At 46.8% G+C, this 21,166-nt stretch overlaps 1 protein-coding gene across 15 annotated transcripts in view; it reads right to left on the reverse strand.

Annotated features, from left to right (window-relative positions):
- ASPSCR1 (ASPSCR1 tether for SLC2A4, UBX domain containing) overlaps positions 1-21,166 on the reverse strand; it is an 87,170-nt gene that overhangs the window by 14,960 nt on the left and 51,044 nt on the right. For 12 of the 15 annotated variants that reach the window (XM_073310669.1, XM_073310671.1, XM_073310677.1 and 9 more), the window contains 3 exons: positions 20,058-20,124; positions 15,473-15,535; positions 15,071-15,123 (listed from right to left, as the gene is read on the reverse strand). In XM_073310669.1, the coding sequence (XP_073166770.1) occupies positions 15,071-15,123; positions 15,473-15,535; positions 20,058-20,124 (183 nt within the window). Of the gene's footprint in view, positions 1-15,070; positions 15,124-15,472; positions 15,536-20,057; positions 20,125-21,166 lie in introns of those variants that run through there. The other 3 variants (XM_073310675.1, XM_073310672.1, XR_012154791.1) reach the window with 2 other exon arrangements.

Consider the following 21,166-nt stretch of genomic DNA (forward strand, 5'->3'; position numbering starts at 1 on the left):
GGGGCTCAGTGGTATCCCAGTTCCAGGTGGCACCCCAGGGGGAACCAGTAACATCAGGGTCTATGGGGCATTGCATATTATGGTATAAATGCCTAAATTAGAGGGATTTTTCCCAGTTAGACCAGCAGCAATGACCCATGAGGACACATTTTTGACTTAGTTTTTATTGCACATTTTAATAGTTTGTACTCTGGAGCACAGAGAGGATCTCAGGCAGTGCTCTCTATCCAGTACTTCTAGTGCGTATCCCCACCCTCCCTCCCCGCATCACACACAAACCCTGAAATGAATGAATGCTGCAAAAATATGCACATTATAACTATGTTGTAATTTGGTTTACTGCATAGGTTCTCAAACTGTGGTCCGCGGATCGTTCCTTCTATGGTGCGCACCCAGGCGGCCGCACACGAGAGAATGAAGGGCTGCCCACCTAATTAGTGGAGCCACACAGGCTTGGCTCCACTAATTAGGTGCCTGGACCCTGAAGAAAATATTCATGTACAGTGAGGTGGTGGCCTTGGGGGAATAGGAGGTGGGGGGGGCAGTGGGGTGAAAAGAGGGGGTAGAGGGAATTTGGGACATGCAGGGCTGCAACACCAGAGAAAGAGGCAACTTTCTCCAGCTTCAGGGCTGCAGCTGCCAGGGAGAGAATCCCCTCCTTCCCAGCCCAGCTTGGGGGCTGCCGTAGTGGGGAAGAGACTACTGATATTAAAATGAGTTGTGTGCTTTTATTTGTAGAACAAAAACACGTTAATCATTATTTAGTTTTTTTATATGACACTTTTATCCAAAGCACTTTACAATAGTTAGCTAACAGTACAAACAACATTTGGAAAGATCATTAAGCGGTCCGCCGCGACTCAGCAATTTTCAAGTGGTCAGGGGGAAAAAAAAAGTTTTGAGAACCACTGGTTTACTGAATGAATTCAGAAGCTCTACGGTCAGTCAGAGACTCCTGTCTAAGGGGGAACTTGCAGCTGCTAGGATGAGAAGCATTCTTTCCATTATATGATCTGGAATTATTAGAGTGGCACAGCTCTGCTGGTAGTCTGGCTGATGTTAAAAGATTAATAAGAAAATGAGCGCTTCTAAGGGACAACCATATAGATGCAGAAACCAAAGCGACCAACATGAAATACTGCACAGCAAGCAAACCCCACCCCACCATCAAACACAGAAACCACCACTTGGGGAAGCCAATGGATCAAAAGCTTCTCTGACAAAAGAGCAAAGAGCATCTCCAGAACGGAAATAAACAGAGCCACAGCCAAAGGGACATTCTGCCTAAATAGCTCTTTCCTGTTTAATACCCAAGAATAAAGTTTCCCAACCGGCAGGCTACAACCACTGAGATGGATACCCTGAGACAAATATCAGCTGGCAGAGGGGTCTGAGGCCAATTAAACTTTATCAGATAAGGTTTGCACATGCTATCTTGACAAGGCTGATAAAGGGAATCCCAGTAGAAGGAGCACTCAGTGACCCACTGCGTGGAGGTCAGAAGGACGTGGCCCCTGAAAATTAACCAAAGAGCTGGAGAGAAACATTTTTAAAGCAGAATTTCTGTGCTAAATCATCTAGTCTGAGGAAGTCCTTAATGCTGCCCACAATGCCTATTTCCTCATACCACCTTTTGGGTGCTGTCATCAGCTCCTCAAAATCAGTGTAAGACACAGGCAGGCACAAAGCTTTATGGGTAAGGCTACGTTTATGTCACAGAGGTCATGGAAGTCACAGAATCTATGACTTCCAGAGGCGACAGACTCCTGAGGGGGGACACACCTCGGGCGCGCGGCTGGGGGTGTCCCGTTTTCTCGTTGAGAAATATGGTCACCCTGCAGCTCCCAGCTGCTGTGGGTGGAGGGGGGCCCCCCTGCTGCTTCCAGCTGTCATGGGCAGAGGAGGAACCCCACAGCTCCCAGCCACCACGGTCGTGATTTTTATGAATTTTTGTTTAGTGCCTGTGACCTGTCCGTGACTTTTACTAAAAATAACCATGACAAAATCTTAGCCTTATTTTATGAGAAGTAAGATTACTACCCAAAATCCTATCTGCCCAGAACATCCTGAACAGACAAGAAATGGTCTAAGACCCCAAACAGTGAAGGTGTGCGCCAGGTTCCAGGCTGTACCAAGAAGGCTGAATTCCAGTGTCTGCCTCACCAGACCAGCCATTGGAAATGCCTCTATGATGGGCTGACCCTGAATGGGATAGGTTTTCTTCTGAACTTATTTTCAAACTGTTGCCAGAACTGCAAGCCCAACAGCAGAGGCGGCTTCACACAGCCCAGGGACATTGTCAGCATCGCTAAAGAACAGAAATGCAAATGACACTAATGAAGAAATGGAACCAGAACAGAAGGGACAGAAAGGAACAAACAGCTCCCCTGGAGTCCCTCCCCAGGGTAAAGGCCAGTGGGAGCCTTTCCCAACACTCAGAGAATTCTAAGATCTGATTAGAAAAAATAAGTATTTATATGGAAGAGTATGGGTTCCTTCAGATTCTTTGAAGGTGGGACCATGGCCGTCTGCTCCCTTTACTGCCTCGGCTTTTACAGAGTCTGGGATTCGTACCTTCTGCTCACTGTTTCTCAGCACTAGTTCACAGATCAGTGCTGTAGTCTCTGCTAAGCCCAAGACCTGAGTCATGCCAGTGTCTGTCCCTGGGATGAGGTGGGAGGGAGAGAAGGGAAAAAGCATCTTTGAGAAGTTCAACTAATCTAGAATAGCACAAACAAGCAGCTGGGGCTGTAAGGACCCCTTCGCTGAGCACTGCTGCAAAGAAGCCTGCAGATGATCCAGTTCTGCCCTTGAGAAAGCTATGAAGTAATTCAATGGACATGGGGATAATGCAGCCAGGAAAAACAGCAATAACAAAATATCAAAGCAATGCCTTGAAGTCTTTATAGGTTCCAAAAACTCCATGTTGTTGCCAGTCTGTGCGCTCACCATACTGTAAACACACACACTTCAGAAACAATTCCTTCTACCAGGCTTCTTGGCAAATAAGTTGCCAACATTTGTTTCCCTGATTTTGATTGCAGCCCTTTACTGTGGCTATCAAATTTAATAAATGCTTGTGACTCCAGCAGCCTTATTGGGTGAGTGAAAGAAGTGTCAATAAGACTGTATTCCTCCTCTTGTGCTGGCTCCCAATTCAATATCAAATCCATTGCAAGGTTCTAGAATAAGCCCACTCTCTCTCAGAAATCACTCCATCAAGGCAGTTCGGTGTAGAGGGAGAATGATCCAGTGACCAGGGCACTAGCCCAGGATTTGAGTTCAAGTCTCTGCTCTGCTACAGACCTCCTGTGTGACCTTGGGCAAGTCCCTTAATCTCTTTTCTTCAGTTCACCATCTGTACAATGGGGATAACAGCCCTGCTGCACAGGGATGTTGTGAGGATAATACATTAACGAGTGTGGGGTGCTGAGATACTGCAGTAATGGGGACCAGATAAACAGTCAGACGTATTTATCCAGCATACCACATGTTCAAACAGAGGGTGCCAGAGGCAAAGCCTTCTTTACAGCTGACTGAAGGCTCTAGAAACCCCTCTGAAAGCTGATCAGGAAGAGCCTCACCATTTTCAGGCCACACTGTCAAACTCCCCTCTGTAGCAGAGCTCAAAGAACAGAAGCTGAAGAAACTGAACCAAACGGACACTGGAGGATTGGCTGCTCTTCTGCATCTTCATCCCATTTTTTGTAACCCACATGTAGAATTGAGACACTATGACACAAGCTGCTTTAGAAAGAGAGAAGACACAAAAATCTGAAGCTGCTTTGCACATGAGCCAACAAGCATCAAACCAGTCCCTGCTCCTCTTCTCCTGGGGTTCTACCACTGTGTCCCATTTCCCCTCTCCCTAGAGTTCAGGCATCCTGACTGGGAAGCATACGTCTAATCCCCAGGAGTGAAAGGAGAACAACTTAAAAACCAAAGGTCAATAGACTGGCATTTATACAATAGGCTAATCGCAGGCTGAATGGATGGTCTCATATTTATATATAAGTGGTCCCTAAGGATGGGGAGACTCAAATTAAAGCTCTATAACCAAATCTCAATGCACTCTCCCTAACAAGTACCTTTGCTTTTGTCAACTGTCATGTTACTCCTGAAATGAACATGCAGCCTAGCAAACGTCCCAGGCAAAATCCGTTTATTTTGAGATGTTTGCTGCTGCTCTGATGAGATTTTTGTAAGACAGAATGAATACATAATAGAGCTTGAAAAGATGACAGTTAAATCTGCAATACCGTGTACAATTCTGGTCCCCTCAGTTCCAGAAAGCTGAATTCAGACTGGAGCAGGCGCAGAGAAGGGCTGCTAGGATGATTGGGGGAGTGGAGGGCTCATCTGACCAGAGGAGACTAACGGAGCTTGGCTTGTTCAGCCTAGCAAAGGGAAAGCTCGGAGGGGATTGGATTGCTCTCTATAAACACACTGGGGGCAAACCCCAGGGAGGGAGAGGAGCTATTGACACTAAAGGACAATGCTGGCACCAGAACAAATGGAAATAAACTACCCATGAATACATTTAGGTGGAAAGTAGAAGACCCTTTCTAATATCAGAGGAGGTAGGTTCTGGAACAGTCTCCCAGTAGGAATAGAGGGGGAAAAACAACCCAACTAGTTTTAAAATGGAGCTTGTTATGTTTATGAACAAGATTATACGATAGGGTTCTCTGTGACAGCAGGGGACTGGAGTCCATGATCTAGGAAGGTCCTTCCAGTCCAATGTCCCTAAATGTTAATGAAGAAATACAGCATTACCAGGCATGAAGATTCTATAGGGCAGCATACATTTGTCTGGGGTTTTTTGAGATTTGGTTTAAACCTCTGCTGGGTTCTACAATAACATAAGGAACATCGCATTAAGTGAAATGTCACAAGGACATGTACACATCTAGCCCCCTTGCTAGCAAGTCACATTGGGTACAAAGCGCTATAAGTGCCTGTTACTATGGCCTGGACACAGAACACTGGGAACAAGGGCTGTACATTTTGGAGGGACAAATATAAAGGACACTTGTATTCACTAAAGCAAGGCAACCCTCCCCCACCATGGAACCACCAAAGAAACTGTTCCTTTGGCCTACTGGCAGCAAGTCAGGCTTAGGGCTTCTAGCTGTTCCTAACAAACATTACCCACATCCTGCTTCTGTTACTGGATGGAGAGAGAAGTCCCACATTCTCGGCCATTAGCTGTGCTTCATGCCAGGACACAGCCTCCCTGCTGGGGTAAAGTGCTCCAAGGTCCCCTAAGTGCAGATCTCCACTTCTCCAGTATTGGAGGCCAGAGGCGCTCTGCAGCTTTCATCTAACCCTGAAGCCCACCAACCCCAGGGAGCAGCCCTGTCCTCCCACCCCTGTATTCTGACATCTAGTTCTGGGAGTGGGAGCAGATTCCAGCATAGAGGCCTCCCCTCCAAATCTCATATACTGGGTAGAGTTGGGGATAGGAAGCCTCCTCTTTAAGGAAGGCAGAGGCCTAAGTAGAGGCAAAGGCCCCACAGAAACTTCCATCTGGAGCCAAGCCCCATCTAGTGAAGGGTTGGGTGCAGAAGCCTCCTCTCTAAGCCCCATCTCTACAGGAACAGACACAAGCAGCACAAACCTGCTCCCAGACTCAGGATTTCACTACTTGGCAAACAATACTGGAGCATGCCAGCAAGTCAGAGAACGGTGTGCAAATCCTCCTCCCCCACACTGGTGCCCAGACAGGTCCAATAACAAATACACAACCTCTCCTCCTGTTCTGTGCTGGTGTAATTTTACTGAGAGCACCAAGGTTTAGGCGAAGCAGCCTGATTAGTAACAGCAGCCCATAAAAAGGGCATCCAACAATAACAGAATTGCCAGGGACATGAAAGCCAGAGCAGCTTCCGCACCCATTTCTCTCCAGAGAAGAAAGCCCCCTTCAGCCCCTGCCAAGCACTCAGATCTCCGGCGGCAGGGAAAGTCTATCCAAGCAGAAGACATTACAGCATGGAGCCTCCGCTGACTCAAGGCAAAAATTACAGATGAAAGACGATTTATGCTGGTAGCGGGGAGCAAAGTGTCACCCAGAATCAGCCAACCTAAATTGGGACAAGGCACCAGCCTAGTAAGTTAGAACACTGTGGTCTCCAGCAGGCAGACCGAGTAATTGGAAGGGTATGAGGCACTCTGAACAGGAATCACTCCTTCCCAATTGATGCTTCTTCTAAATAAAGTTTTTATAAACACACAGACTCATTCCTGTCTCAACCAGACCATGATGCTACAGAGCTGAGGGCCCCAGGCCTGGGACACAGGCAACATGGCCACTAGCACCAAACTCAACCCCTCCACTCCACAAACCCACTTCTCATAGGAGGCTGTTTTACACCCAGCTATCAATAAACAGCTTCTAGGTTTTAGTATATGTTGCCGAGTGCCCCTCCCCTAGCTCACATTCCCAACAGTAGGGGGGCAGAGGGAAGAACACACAAGTCTGCTGCCACCAAAGCACTTTAAACAACTTTAAAAACAGGAGGACCCCAGGCCTCCTGCCCTCTCCCCTCCCCCTCTTGCCCACACCTTGCCCTTCCCTCTCTCTCCACCTCATTTTAATCCAGTGATATTCAGACCTCAGTGATTCAGGAGCCAAATTAGTCATCACCACCACCCAAAAGAGACACAGGACTGTGAATTCATTGTTTCATTTACACTCTCTCTACAAAAAGAAAAGGAGGACTTGTGGCACCTTAGAGACTAACCAATTTATTTGAGCATAAGCTTTCATGAGCTACAGCTCACTTCATCGGATGCATGCAGTGGAAGTGAGCTGTAGCTCACAAAAGTTTATGCTCAAATAAATTGGTTAGTCTCTAAGGTGCCACAAGTCCTCCTTTTCTTTTTGCGGATACAGACTAACACGGCTGCTACTCAAACTCTCTCTACAATTACTCTCACAGCAAAATGACTGACCAAGTATTATTTTATCAACTACAACTGGTTAGCAGCATAGTAAAAGCATCCTGATTGGTTAATAATTAAATCACATTGTTTTAATATCACATGCTGCAAAGAACCGCAAGGGAGACATTAAAGAGCCACTTGCAGCTCTGGAGCCTCAGTCTGAGTATCTGCTTTCATCCCTCCACCCAATCTCAGGCCTACATTTCCTTTTGCCTTCTCCCCCTCAAGCCTCCCACTCCAAGCCTGTACCAACTTCTCTCCCCTTCAAACCAATCTTCCTCCTGCTTCCAGGTATGATGATCAGATGTCCCGATTTTACAGGGACAGTCCCAATATTTGGGGCTGTGTCTTATATAGGTGCCTATTACCCCCCACTCCCATCCCGATTTTTCACGCTTGCTATCTGGTCACCCTACTTCCAGGCAACCCGCTCAAAACTGTCACTCCCCTTCTCAGCCCTATACCTTGGCTTCTGCCACCACCATCTAATCATAGCAGTGTCACCAGTCTCAACCCCTGCAGTTCAGATTGTGAAATCATTTCCAATCTATCTTGTTTTCAGTCCTCTCCCCACTTCCTGAAACATTCACATTTGGGGATGGAAACTTCCTGAGAAGAATTTAGGAAACGTTTGGACAAAATCCCGTCAGTTGTTTTCAAGTTAAATTTTTTTTTTTTTTAAATCCTCAATGTAAAAGTATTCCAGCGACCTTCCCTTAGTCCCAGCTTGTTTTTACAAATAGACTCTGATGAGCCAGGCAGGATTTACTAAGTTTTGGAGAAGAACAGGTTTTAACACAACAATTATGAGCTTTTGGAAATGTCATACTGAGCGCATGTAGCACGAAATGCCATGAAGCTGTTAACTGTACAGTTACATACCCATGCCCCACTTCCTGGTGTTTCTACCCCAGCCATCATAGATAAAAATAAAGGTGGACACATACTGCACTGGCAGTGAACTGGGCAGATACTTAATTCCAGGAGTTAATAAACTCAGCTGCTGAAGCAGAGTGTGTAAAATTAAGTGGCTTCAGAGTAGCAGATCCTGTGAGCATACCAAACAGCGTAAGTCATATCTACACCTGAAATGATTTGCCACTACAGCTCTACCGGCAAACCCTCCTACTGTAAACACAGTATGTAACAGCAAAAAAATCTTTACTAGTACAGCTTATAACTGGACTCCTGAACTAAATAAGTTATTCTGGCAAAAGCACTTTTGTGTCAGTAAAAGTGACTACACTGGGATTTTTGCTGGTATATAAGCGTCACCCCCAGACAGACAATGCTATACCAGCAAAAGTTTCTATGTAGACCTGCCAGACCAAGGAGTTCACAGCGTCTTTGTTGGTCCACATACTCACCAGGCTTGATTCCCCCCATGGTAAGTCCTCATTTGCACCTATACAGAGTGTGTACAAAGTGCTCTCACTGGTGTAAGTGTTGATTTCTGGTAACTAGCACTTTACACCCTAAAAAAGATTTGGAGGTAGTGGTGGATAATCAGTTGAACATGAGCTTCCAGTGCAGTGCTCTGGCCAAAACGTGCTAACGTGATCCTGGGATGCATCAACAGGGTAATCTCAAGTAGGAGTAGAGGTTATTTTACCTCTGAATTCGGCACTGGTGTGACCATTGCTGGAATATTGTGTAGAGTTTTGCTGTCCACAATTCAAGAACAATATTGATAAATGTGAGAGGATTCAGAAAAGAGCCACAAGAATGACTGAAGAATTAGAGCATAAATTCATAACTTTGTTAAGACACTAAAAACCATGGACTTAACAGACACACTGATTTATTGCAACTATCTATAACTAAGGCTAAGATTTAGTCATGGGTATTTTTAGTAGAAGTCATAGACAGGTCACGGGCAATAAACAAAAATTCACAGGCCTATGACCTGTCCATAACTTTATAAATACCCATGACTAATCTTAGCTACTCCAGGAGGGTCCTGGGGCCCCGCTGTTGCTCAGGAGAGGGGGCAGGGGCCAGCCGCACAGGCCGCTGCCTGGGGCCACTCCAGCAGCAGCAGTTGCAGAAGTCACGGAGGTCCCAGTATGCATGACTTCTGTGATCTCCATGACAGACTCACAGCCTTATCTATAACCCACTAACAACCCCAAGAGCTCCTTTCACACTGCCCTGTTCCTCCCTATGACTGGAAGGGTGTTGACAGGGCAATTCACCTTGAATGGTCCCATGAAATGTGTGTGAACTACTTATGTTAACCAATCTGTTCCACATTGTATTTAGCTATGACACCGCTGAGACAGTCTATACTAGAACTTACCTCAGTATAACTTGTGTCGCTCGGCATAAGCGCCAACTCCGTGGGTGCTCCTGGGCTGGAGCACCCAAGGGAAAAAATGGTGGGTGCAGCCCCCCTGTCAAAGCCACTACCTCCCCCCAGCGCCTCCTGCCCACTGGCGGGCCCTGCCAATCAGCACCTCCCCCTCCCTCCCACCACCTCCCACGAATCAGCTGTTTTGAGGCATCAGGAGGCGCTGGGAAGGAGGAGGGAGGAGCAAGGGCACAGCACACTCTGGGGAGGGGGTGGAACGGAGCGGGAAGAGGCAGAGTGGGGGCAGAGCTGGGGTGGGAAGAAGCAGGATGGGGGTGGGGCACTGGGGAAGGGGTGGAGTTGGGTGGAGGCGGGGGGAGCATCCCCAGCAGATTAGAAACTCAGCACCTATGTTGTTCAGCATGATCCGTTAAGAAACATAAAAGTTATACCGACCTAAGTGCCAGTGTAGACAGTGTTATGCCTGTGGCAGAGCTTCTCCTGCCGACAAAGCTACTGTCTCTTGTGGGAAGTGGAGTGATTAAGCGGACGGGAGAGTCTCTCCTGTTGGCTTAGAGCATCTTCACCAGACGGTGCATCAGTGCAGCTGTGCTGCTAGGCCATGTCTACATTACCACTGATGTCAGCAAAACTTATGTCACTCAGGGGTATGAAAAAAAACCCCGCCCCTGAGCGACAAAAGTTTCGCCCGCATAAGTGGTTGTGCGCACAATTCTACATCAGCAGAAGAGCTCCTCCCACCATCCTAGCTACTGCGCTCATTGGGATGGTTTTATTATGTTGACGGGAGAGCTCTTTCCCATCGGCATAGAGCAGCTACACAAGTGGTCTTACAGTGGCGGAGCTGCATTGGTATGATTGTGCCGCTGTAAGGTCTCTAGTGTAGACATGGCCCCAATGTAGATGTAGCCTAGTAAGTTTCCCAGACCTAAAGAAAAGCTCTACGTAACTTCAAAAGCTTGTCTCTCTCACCAACAGAAGTTGGTCTAATAAAAGATACCATCACACCAACCTTGTCTCTCTAATATCCTGGGACTGACATGAGGGCTACAACACTGCACATGAAGAATTAGAAAATGTTCCTTATAGCGATAGACTCAAGGAGTTCAATATATTTAGCTTAACAAAAAGGAGGCCAAGGGATGACTTGATTCAATCTGTACTTATCTACATGGGAAAGAATATATAATAGTGGGCTCTTCAGTCTAGCAGAGGTGGTGTAACATGATCCAATGGATGGAAGTCAAAGCTAGACTAATTCAGACTGGAAATAAGATGTACATTTTAAATGGTGAGAGTAATTGACCACTGGAACAATTTACACCAAGGGTAATGGGTGATTCTCCATCGCAGACAATTTTTAAATCAAGATTGGATGTTTTTTTCTAAAAGATCAGCTATAGGAACTGTTTTGGGGAAGTTTTATGAACTGTGATTTACAACAAGTCAGACCAGATGATCAAAATGGTCCCTTCTGGCCTTACAATCTATTAATCTATATACCCACTTTGCAGAGGTGTAAGTTATTACACAGGCTGTCAGGCCCATTAGCTAACAAATTCCACTGGTATCAGCAGCTGCTCCAGAACTAGAGAGGCCAAATGATCTGTATTTTTCTCACCATCACCCCTAAAACCAAATGCAAAAATAATTGTGTTAAATGAAACCTAAAAGCTGCAAAATCAAGCACTAAAATGCCAGGAAATTCCAAGAGTTATATTCTCCATAATAAGAAAAGGAGTACTTGTGGCACCTTAGAGACTAACCAATTTATTTGAGCATGAGCTTTCGTGAGCTACAGCTCACTTCATCGGATGCATACCGTGGAGTTTCCACGGTATGCATCCGATGAAGTGAGCTGTAGCTCACGAAAGCTCATGCTCAAATAAATTGGTTAGTCTCTAAGGTGCCACAAGTACTCCTTTTCTTTTTGCGAATACAGACTAACACGGCTGTTACTCTGAAACCTGTCATTCTCCATAATGTTCACTTGGTCAAATTGCCCATACCAGACACAGCAGTTTATATTCCTGCTTTCCTTATTATACATGAAGTTCCATGTATTACTTTTCAGGGGTTCGCGCCCCACAGACCGCACGGGGCTAAGAGTGGGCACGACCTGTGAGTCTGTGACAATGTTATTCATGAATTACCATAAAACCTACAGGGTCTATAAAGTACCTGGGTTAAGAGTGGAACATAGGAATTGTCAGATTGAATCAGCCCCATAGGTATATCTAGTCCAGTATCCTGTCTCCAACAATGGCTAGTACCAGATGCTTCAGAGGAAGGTAAATAAAACACTGCGTCAGGCAGATGTGGAAAAATTGGAAAGAGTCCAGCGGAGGGCAACAAAAATGATTGGGGGACTGGAACACATGACTTATGAGGAGAGGCTAAGGGAACTGGGATTGTTTAGTCGCGGAAGAGAAGAATGAGGGGGGATTTGATAGCTGCTTTCAACTACCTGAAAGGGGGTTCCAAAGAGGATGGATCTAGACTGTTCTCAGTGGTAGCTGATGACAGAACAAGGAGTAATGGTCTCAAGTTGCAGTGGGGGAGGTTTAGGTTGGATATTAGGAAAAACTTTTTCACTAGAAGGGTGGTGAAACACTGGAATGCGTTACCTAGGGAGGTGGTGGAATCTCCTTCCTTAGATATCTTTAAGGTCAGGCTTGACAAAGCCCTGGCTGGGATGATTTAGTTGGGGATTGGTCCTGCTTTGAGCAGGGGGTTGGACTAGATGACCTCCTGAGGTCCCTTCCAACCGTGATATTCTATGACTCTATGAATAATTTGTTCTCCATTAATCCCTAATAGTTAAAGACGGGAGCATGAGATTTTATATCCTTTCCAAATCTTGTTAGCAATAGTTATAACAACTCTGGATATTGCTGTTATCTATATAAGCATCCAATCCCTCTTTGAACCTTGCTAAATTCTGAGCCTCAACAACACCCTGTGGCAATAATTTCCACAGATTACCACCCAGTGTTAAAAATAGCGTTTCTTTTTTTAAACTCAGTTTGGATGGGTCATCTTTCAGTTTTGCTGTGTATACCTCTGGCCTCGTGTTATGAGTCTAGGAAAACAGAAGGTCCTGCTCAACCTTCTCGAGACCATTCATCCTGCAAGAGAAGGCCAAAATGGGAACTGGAGGAAGAAGCTGTAGATGAAGAATGTGACCTATACACCAGAGGAGCTGAAAAGGAAAAGGGAGGAGGGCATAGATTGGGAGTTAGGATATGTCTACACTGAAAATGCTACAGTGCTGAAGCTGCCCTGCTGTAGTGCTTCAGTGTACACTACCTACGCCAAAGGGCGGGGCTCTCCTGTAGGTATAGGTACTCCACCTTCTCGAGAAGCAACAGCTGAGAGACACAGCGATGCTGATGTAAGTTCCCAATGCAGACCAGCCCTTAGAGAGGCAGGTGGGATCAAAAGGGGTTTGTTGGGGGCAGGGATAAAGGGAAGTCAGAAAGCAGAAGGGAAGGTGTCCCTACTCCCCCCACCCACTCCAGTGGGAATCATCTCCCATTACTTCCCATTTTCCAATCATGTCATTAGAAATTGAATCACAGTTTCGTTTATTTTCCTTAAACTTCCCAGAGCTCCAAACAGAAAAGCTTTCCCCCATTTCCCACCGCAGCACCTGCGTAGAAATCTGAGACAGCGTGCTGGGTGGCAGCTGTGGGCAAGTGGCACAAACTGGGGGAAGCTGGGAGGCGTTGCCCTCACACTGAGTGGGAAAATTTCCCAGTTCAAAGGCACGAGGAGCTTTCCATTGGCATTTCTGTTATTAATTAAAATGCATGAAGCGTCTTTGAAGAGAAAAACGCTCGGCTGGCTGTTTTCCACCAAGACGACATTGTGTGTCTCTCAACACTGACTGTCCCATGCCTGCCTGGGGCTGGGCTGCCAGGCTCAGGTGGAGAAAGCCAGGTCAATACAGACGCAGCAACACTCAGGCAGTGTAGCTGGGTCCAGTGCAATTCCTGAGCCACTGACCAGCCAGGGCTGTGATCAGTACCAGGAGACTCAGGAAGGCGAGCACACTTGAAACATTCCTTAGTTGTGGCACCTTAGAGTAACACATTTATTTGAGCATAAGTTTTCGTGAGCTACAGCTCATGGATGAATGCATCCGATGAAGTGAGCTGTAGCTCACAAAAGCTTATGCTCAAATAAATGTGTTAGTCTCTAAGGTGTCACAAGTCCTCCTTTTCTTTTTGCAAATACAGACTAACACGGATGCTACTCTGAAACCGTTCCTTAGTTGGGGATCCTGGGCAAAGGCATTGTGACAAGGAGAGGAGCTCAGCCATTAGCAAATCTTGTAGAACCACCATCTTCAGGGCTAACTGTAGCTTTTGATCAAGGCGATTCAGCAGGCTCCAAGCCCAGGAAGGGATCAGGCTGTGGGTGTGAACGCAGGTGCTCATACTATTTGTCTCCATGCAACAGCTGCACTTGTCTCTCCTCCACATGGCCTGGCTAGGAAGGTGTGGAATTTGGAAAGCTCCATTATAAACAGCTTCAGAGGAGCTCTAATCCCTTCCTAATTCAATATGTCGCCAGAAAGGCGCTCTCTCACATACACTCCGGAAGCAAAATGTCCTATTACTTTCTGCCTCACTCCTCACCTTACAAATGATCTTTGGCATATCACTCTACAAATGACCACACTCTAGTCCTGAAGGGAAGCCCTGTCTATACACAGTGAAGTTGCTAGCAAAGTCAATGGTAGAGCTATTTCACTGTCTCTCTAATAGTTCTTAACTCCAAAGCAGGCTCTGTACTGAGACTTCAGTTAGACCACGTTACCTGGCAAGTGCAAAAGCCTCCAGGCAGAGTCGCCCTAGGGTACAGCGAATAGGGGCGACCGCCCTGGCCCCTGCACTTTGGGGGCCCCTGCACTTCATGAGAAGGTGGGCAGGGAGATGAGGTGGGAGGTGGACGGGGGGGCAAGGAGGAGCCCTGCTACCAACCTCCCGCTCCCCCAAGCGCCTCCTGCCTGCCAGCGAGCCCCGCCAATCAGCGCCTCCCCCTCCCCCGCCAGCGCCTATCGCCGATCAGCTGTTTCACAGCATCTGGAGGTGCTGGGGGGAGACGGGGGAAGAGCGAGGGTGGAACTGAGCGGGGAAGAGGTGGTGTGGGGGCGGGGCCTGAGTAGAACAGGGGAAGCACCCCCTGGCAGATAGAAACTCACTGCCTAAGTCCCGGGCCCCGCAGCCCCCGAGGGACAGCCCTATCCAGGAATTCCAGACTGCTGGAAAATTCACAACACGGAAAGTGAATCCTCCACAACACCCAGGTCCACCTAAATCAACCTTCCTGAAAGCCCTGAAATCATCACTAAACCAAGAGAGACTATTTCCAGTGTCAGACCATTAGTCCCTTTACGTCTGGCCTTCTACCTCTTATAATGGCAGGTAAGGGAAACGGTTGATCTCCTCCAGTATTCCACCTCCTGTCACAATGGGTCAGACGACAAGTCTGTCGAGCACAGTAAAGGGCCTCTTGCAATTCTTCAAAGGGCAATTACCCAGACTCTCTTTAGGGCAAGGGTTCTGCTTCACACCTGACTAGAGAACTTAGGCACAACAATTTTCCATTCACCAGACACTGCATTTTGCTGCACACAGGGGACCGCTCAGTAAGGAGCTTATGCTCTGGAAACCTGAATCCACTGGCCATAGCTGATCACAAATCTACAGAGGTTATAGTATTATCCAGCCTCCCTTTAGAATTAGTACAGTGCTGGTACAGTGGAGAGAGGGGGAGCATTTCAGACAGGAGAGAAGTAGTACTTACCTGGAAGAGTGTTTCATTCTCATTACTCAAGATGGCTCTGGGAGGTGCAATAACTGAAGTTAAAGAACAAGTTACAATCAGGAAAGCACGTAAACCAGAACAACAAGCAGCTCGTTTGGGGAAGGACTGTTTCCACTCAAGAGAAGGACACAACCTCACTGTCCACACATGCTTCAACTCAAGTCCAGGCAAGAGTACAGTATGGCTACAAAAATTAGTCTGAGGTGAGTAGGTTACATCCCTTTGCACTCCTGGGCCGTAGAGAGGAGACACAGTCCTACCTGGGCCAAGTATCAGGGCACCACCCTAGGGGATGGAGGGGAGATGGGCTTTGTACCAGACCATCACTCCAGGGAAAGGCGTGCAAGGGAAGGAATGGGTACAAGAAACCACTGGACTCACACAGGTAAAATGGCAGCTCTGCATCTGCAAGGTGGCTTCTCACAAAGTCTCTCAAAATGCCAACTGTGAAGTGAAGAAGAGAAGGGTTTGCAGGGTGAGGGGGACAGTCCATATGTCACACAAGCCCACCAACACAGCCCATATGCTGGGCAAGGGACACAGCCTGTTCCTCAAATACTCCCCCCTGCATGACAGCAGAGTCTGTATATCAGGTACCTCTCTCTGAAACAAACATCACAGTTGTCACCACTATATCCCTCTCTGGAAAGAGGGAGCAGACCCGCTGGTAGCACCACAGGGTCCCAGCAAAACAGATAGTGGGTAAATCAGTGCATCAGCCCTTGCTTTCAGCAAAACTCCTCCTCCCCCCATTTCTCCTTTTAGGCCATAAACTGCACTTGGATTTCCAAACACACCTAGTCCTGACGGAGAGCGTACTCTACCTAGGTCTCATATAGCCCACCTCACCATAGTATCTGAGCATTACCTGTTCATCAGTTCCTCCATCCACAGTATCCCCTTGGCCCTCCATTTTGGCTAAGGGATGGAAGGGAGGTCCTGTTTCTCTGAAAGGAGTCAGTGAGCCTTACACTTACTGCTGTAGGCTCACATGGAATCTTCCCAGACACCCCCAGGGTCACTCATTTACATGGAAAATACAGCTCTGTGCACCAGTCACGTCTGTGACGGACTGAATATCCTGAATGAACTTTACTGAATTAAGTCAACTTAATTGAAGTAGCGTTATGACCTTTGGGGTACATTGTATTGGAAATGCAAATGTTTATGTACAACTGAGATTGTACGAACTTTCATTAGGAGGAAAACAAGATTAATGCAATCTATGGAAGGTATGTGGAAGTTCAAAGGTCTTTTTAGATCAATGTGTGTGAAGTGGATTTCCTAGGAAATACCTTTAGGTGAGGGGAATGCAAATTCTCCCCTCCAAAGCCACCTTTTGAAGATATGCCCTGGGAAGAGACCGCCATTGTATACTAATTACCTCCTGGAAACTCTAGATCAAAGACCCCTGATTTGCATCAACTAGTCATGAGAGTGCTTGTTCTGTGCTGAAGTGATGATGAACTTGTAACCACAAGGAAACCCTAGGGTGGGGTTTTGAAAGTCTGTTCTTGCCAGAGCCAGTGCTAGAGTTGGGATGAACTCTGGTAAGCTTTGAGCATGTGCACAGGTTATTATATTGTTTTTAATATCTTTTCTCAGTAGCGCTTTTTATCTTAAGACACAAGTAGTCTTGTTTAGAAAGAGCTGTGTGGTAACTTATGTCTGTAGCAGTCACTCTTATCAGTCTCTGAAGAGAAAGCAAGGGGGTCTGCTTAGGCAGACTGTCTTTCCTGGCAGTAACCCAGTGAAAGTAGGGAACTGCTCAGTCAGGACATACCCTGGTAAGAAGTGAACAAGAAGTTTGGTCTCCATGCAAGAGAGGCAACAGCTGGTGAGCCAGAAGCCTGAGACTGGGTGCCACAGCTGGGCCACAGAGTAATAACATCGCCTGTTGTTACAGACCCCAGTTGCTCCCTTCAAAAGGAAGCATCACTAGCTACACAAATGACTGAAGTTGCAGCTGCAACTAGATTGAGGATCTTTGGAACCTTTATTTATTCCTTTGATTCTACTACATGGTATTAACTCGTTACCAAGTTAATTCTTCTGTTATTAACTCTTCTATCCATCCCACCCCCAATGCCCTGGGAACAGGGTGGACAAAAATCCACACCACACCTGACAAACAGAAGCTTTAAAATCTTGCACCAGACAGTCAGGAAGTCCGGATCTGCAGAGGGTAACAGACACCTAAGACTCTGGTCACCAATTCTCAGGTCTAATGAGACGACAGGTGTTTCCTGGGGCAACATCAAGTAGTCTAATTGGCAAGGGCACCTGACTCCACCAAAGATGGAGGATCTAAATTAGTAGCAAGGAGAGCAATTGGATGCATACCCTGACATACTCCCTGCAAGAAGCTCTAATTTCCCCACTATTCTGACTGAGCTGAGGACACCTGCTTTTTTGGTCTTTGGTAACTTTAGACACAACAGCTAAATCAAGCCTTCTCTCGCACTCTGGCTGGAACAAGCCTCAACTCTAATGGAACAACACTATGTAGTATGGCAAGAATAGTGTGACCTCAGTTGGGACCCCACAGCTTTTCTGGGATGGCCCCATCATGCAGTCCTGGGAAAAAGTCCTCTTTCTTTGTAGGTCTGCTAAAGGTGAATGTCTCCCACCCTTTTTATGCAACTCACTGAAGCAACATGAACAGACTGCACTAGCTCCTTACAGAATCACAGAATTGTAGGACTGGAGGGGACCTCGAGAGGCTATCTAATTCAGTGGTTCTCCATCGGGGGCATGCAGAGGTCTTCCAGGGGATACATCAACTCATCTAGATATTTGCCTAGTTTTACAACAGGTTACATAAAAAGCACTAGCGAAGTCAGTACACACTAAAATTTCATATAGACAATGACTTGTTTGTACTGCTCTATATACAATTAAATTTTAGTACAATATTTATATTCTAATTGATTTATTTTATAATTATATGGTAAAAAGGGAAAAGTCAGCAATTTTTCAGTAATAGTATGTTGTGACACTTTTGGATTTTTATGTCTGATTTTGGAAGCAAATAGCTTTTAACTAAGATGAAACTCGGGGTATGCAAGACAAATCAGACTCCTGAAAGGGGTACAGTACTCTGGAAAAGTTGAGAGCCAGTGATCTAGTCCAGTCCCCTACACTCATGGCAGGACTAAGTATTATCTAGACCAGCGGTGGGTAAACTACGGCCCGCAGGCGGCATCCAGCCCATCAGAGGTTTTAATCTGGCCCTCGAGCTCCTGCTGGGGAGCAGGGTCAGGAGCTTGCCCTGCTCTGTGTGTGCCATGGCTCCGCGGGCTCCGGGAAGCAGTGGCATGTCCCCCCTCCAGCTCCAATTGGAGCTGCAGGGGCGGCGCCTGCAGATGGGGCAGTGCGCAGAATGCCTGGCCGCGCCTCCGCATAGGAGCTGGAGATGGGACATGCAGCGGCTTCTGGGAGCTGCTTGAGCACCGCCTGCACCCCTGACCTCCTCCCGTGCTCCAACTACCAGACCCATCCCTGATCCCCCTCCCACCCTTCGAATCCCTCGGTCCCAGCCCAGAGCGCCTTTCTGTACCCCAAATCCCTCATCCCCAGCCCCACTCCAGAGCCCACACCCCCAGCCAGGGCCTACCCCCCTGCACCCAACCCCCTGCCCCAGCCTGGAGCCCCGTCCCACACCCTGAACTCCTCATTTCTGGCCCCACCCCAGAGCCCTCATCCTATCCTGCACCACGACCCCCCAATTTCGTGAGCATTCATGGGCAATTTCCATACTCAGATGTGGCCCTCGAACCAAAAAGTTTGCCCACCCCTGATCTAGACCATCCCTGACCGGTATTTGTCTAACCTGCTCTTAAAAATCTCCACTGATGGAGATTTCACAACCTCCCTGGGAAATTTATTCCAGTACTTAACCACCATGACAGTTAGGAAGTTTTTCCTAATGTCCAACCTAAACCTCCCTTGCTGCAATTTAAAGCCATTGCTTCTTATCCTATCCTCAGAGGTTAAGGAGAATAATTTTTCTCCCTCCTCCAACAACCTTTTATGTACTTGAAAACTGTTAAGTCCCCTCTCAGTCTTTTCTTCTCCACACTAAACAAACCCATTTTTTTCAATCTTCCCTCATAGGTCATGTTTTCTAGACCTTTAATCATTTTTGTTGCTCTTCTCTGGACTTTCTCCAATTTGTCCACATCTTTTCTGAAATATGGCGCCCAGAACTGGACACAATACTCCAGCTGAGGCCTAATCAGCACAGAGTAGAACGGAAGAATTACTTCTTGTGTCTTGCTTACAACACTCCTGCTAATACATCCCAGAATGATGTTCGCCTTTTTTTGCAACAGCGTTACACTGTTGACTCATATTTAGCTTGTGGCCCACTATGACCACCAGATCCCTTTTCACAGTACTCCTTCGTAGGCAGTCATTTCCCATTTTGTATGTGTGCAACTGATTGTTCCTTCCTCAGTGGAGTACTTTGCCTTTTTTTCTTATTGAATTTCATCCTATTTTCTTCAGACCATTTCTCCAATTTGTCTAGATCGTTTTGAAATTTAATCCTATCTTCCAAAGCACTTGCAACCCCTCCCAGCTTGGTGCCATCTTCAAACTTTATAGGTGTACTCTCTATGCCATTATCTAACTCATTGATGAAGATATTGAACAGAACCGGACCCAGAACGGATTGCTGCAGAACCCCACTTGATATGCCCTTCCAGCTTTGACTGTGAACCACTGATAACTATTCTCTAGGAACAGTTTTCCAACTAGTTATGCACCCACCTTTGAAAGGACACCCACTCGGGTGGGTGGAGATGTGACAGTGCAACTAATTACTGCAGCTTCTTCAGAGCTGTGTCACTCTCCCCAGCAGTGCAGAGATGCCTGGGGCCCCCCTCCTGTAACACTACTTCACAGATGTAAGTGGCACTGCAGGCTATCGTCACCGGACAGACAGAAGCAGGGATGCTCTTACCAGTTTCATTGGGGCGGAAGAACCCTTGCAGAACATGACGGTCTGGGAACTGGACTCTCAGCACAACCTGGTTAGAAACAAAGCTGCATCAGTGAAACCTTCACTCTCAAAGAGCAAGAGCTACATTTAAATAAGCTAAAGTCAGGGCTCAGGTAGAGACCAGGTTACCTCTGCCTCACAAGAGGCTCATACAGGATTGACTCTCTTCCTGAGAGGCTGCACCCAAGAACGTCAACTATTATTTGTATTGTGGTGGCACCTTGAGACCCCAAATGGGATGAGAACCACACATACACACAGACAGTGACAGCCCCTCTCCAAAGACCTTGCCATTTAATTTGGAACAACATACTATAGGAGTGTAACAGTCAGCAGAGAGAAACGCAGGGAGAGGATGAGGGGAACAGAGGGAAGCTCACATATAGTCACACAGACTGCTATATGCACCACTTGATGCTTCCAAGCCATTTTAAAATAAAGAAAGAGCATAAAAGTGGCCATACTAGGTCAGATCAATGGCCCATCTAACCCAATATCCTGTCTTCCCAGAGTGGCCAATGCCAGGTGCCCCAGAGGGGAAGAACAGATTAGGGAAATTATCAAGAGATCCATCCTATCATCCAGTCCCAGCATCTGGCAGTCAAAGGTCTAGGTACACACAGAGCAGGAGGTTGCATCCCTGACCATCTTCGCTAATAGCCATTGATGGACCTGTCCTCCATTAACTCACCTAGGTTTTGGGTTTTCTTAAAAAAACAATTTATAGTTTTGGCCTTCACAACATGCTCTGGCAACAAGCGTCACAGGTTGACTGCGTGTTGTGTGAAGAAGTACTTCCTTTGTTTGTTTTAAACCTGCTCCCTATTAATGTCATTGGGTGATCCCTAGTTCTTGTGTTATGTGCAGGGATAAGGAACACGTCCTTATTCACTTTCTCCCCACCAGTCACGACTGTACAGACTCCATCGTCTCCCCCCCGTCGTCTTTTCCAAGCTGAACAGTCCCAGTCTTTTTAATCTCTCCTCATACGGAAGCTGTTTCATACGCCTCATCGTTTTTGTTGCCTTTCTCTGTACCTTTTCCAACTCTAGTGTATCTTTTTTGAGATA

The sequence above is a fragment of the Lepidochelys kempii genome, chromosome 14, assembly GCF_965140265.1.
Source record: "Lepidochelys kempii isolate rLepKem1 chromosome 14, rLepKem1.hap2, whole genome shotgun sequence".
Taxonomy (NCBI): domain Eukaryota; kingdom Metazoa; phylum Chordata; order Testudines; family Cheloniidae; genus Lepidochelys; species Lepidochelys kempii.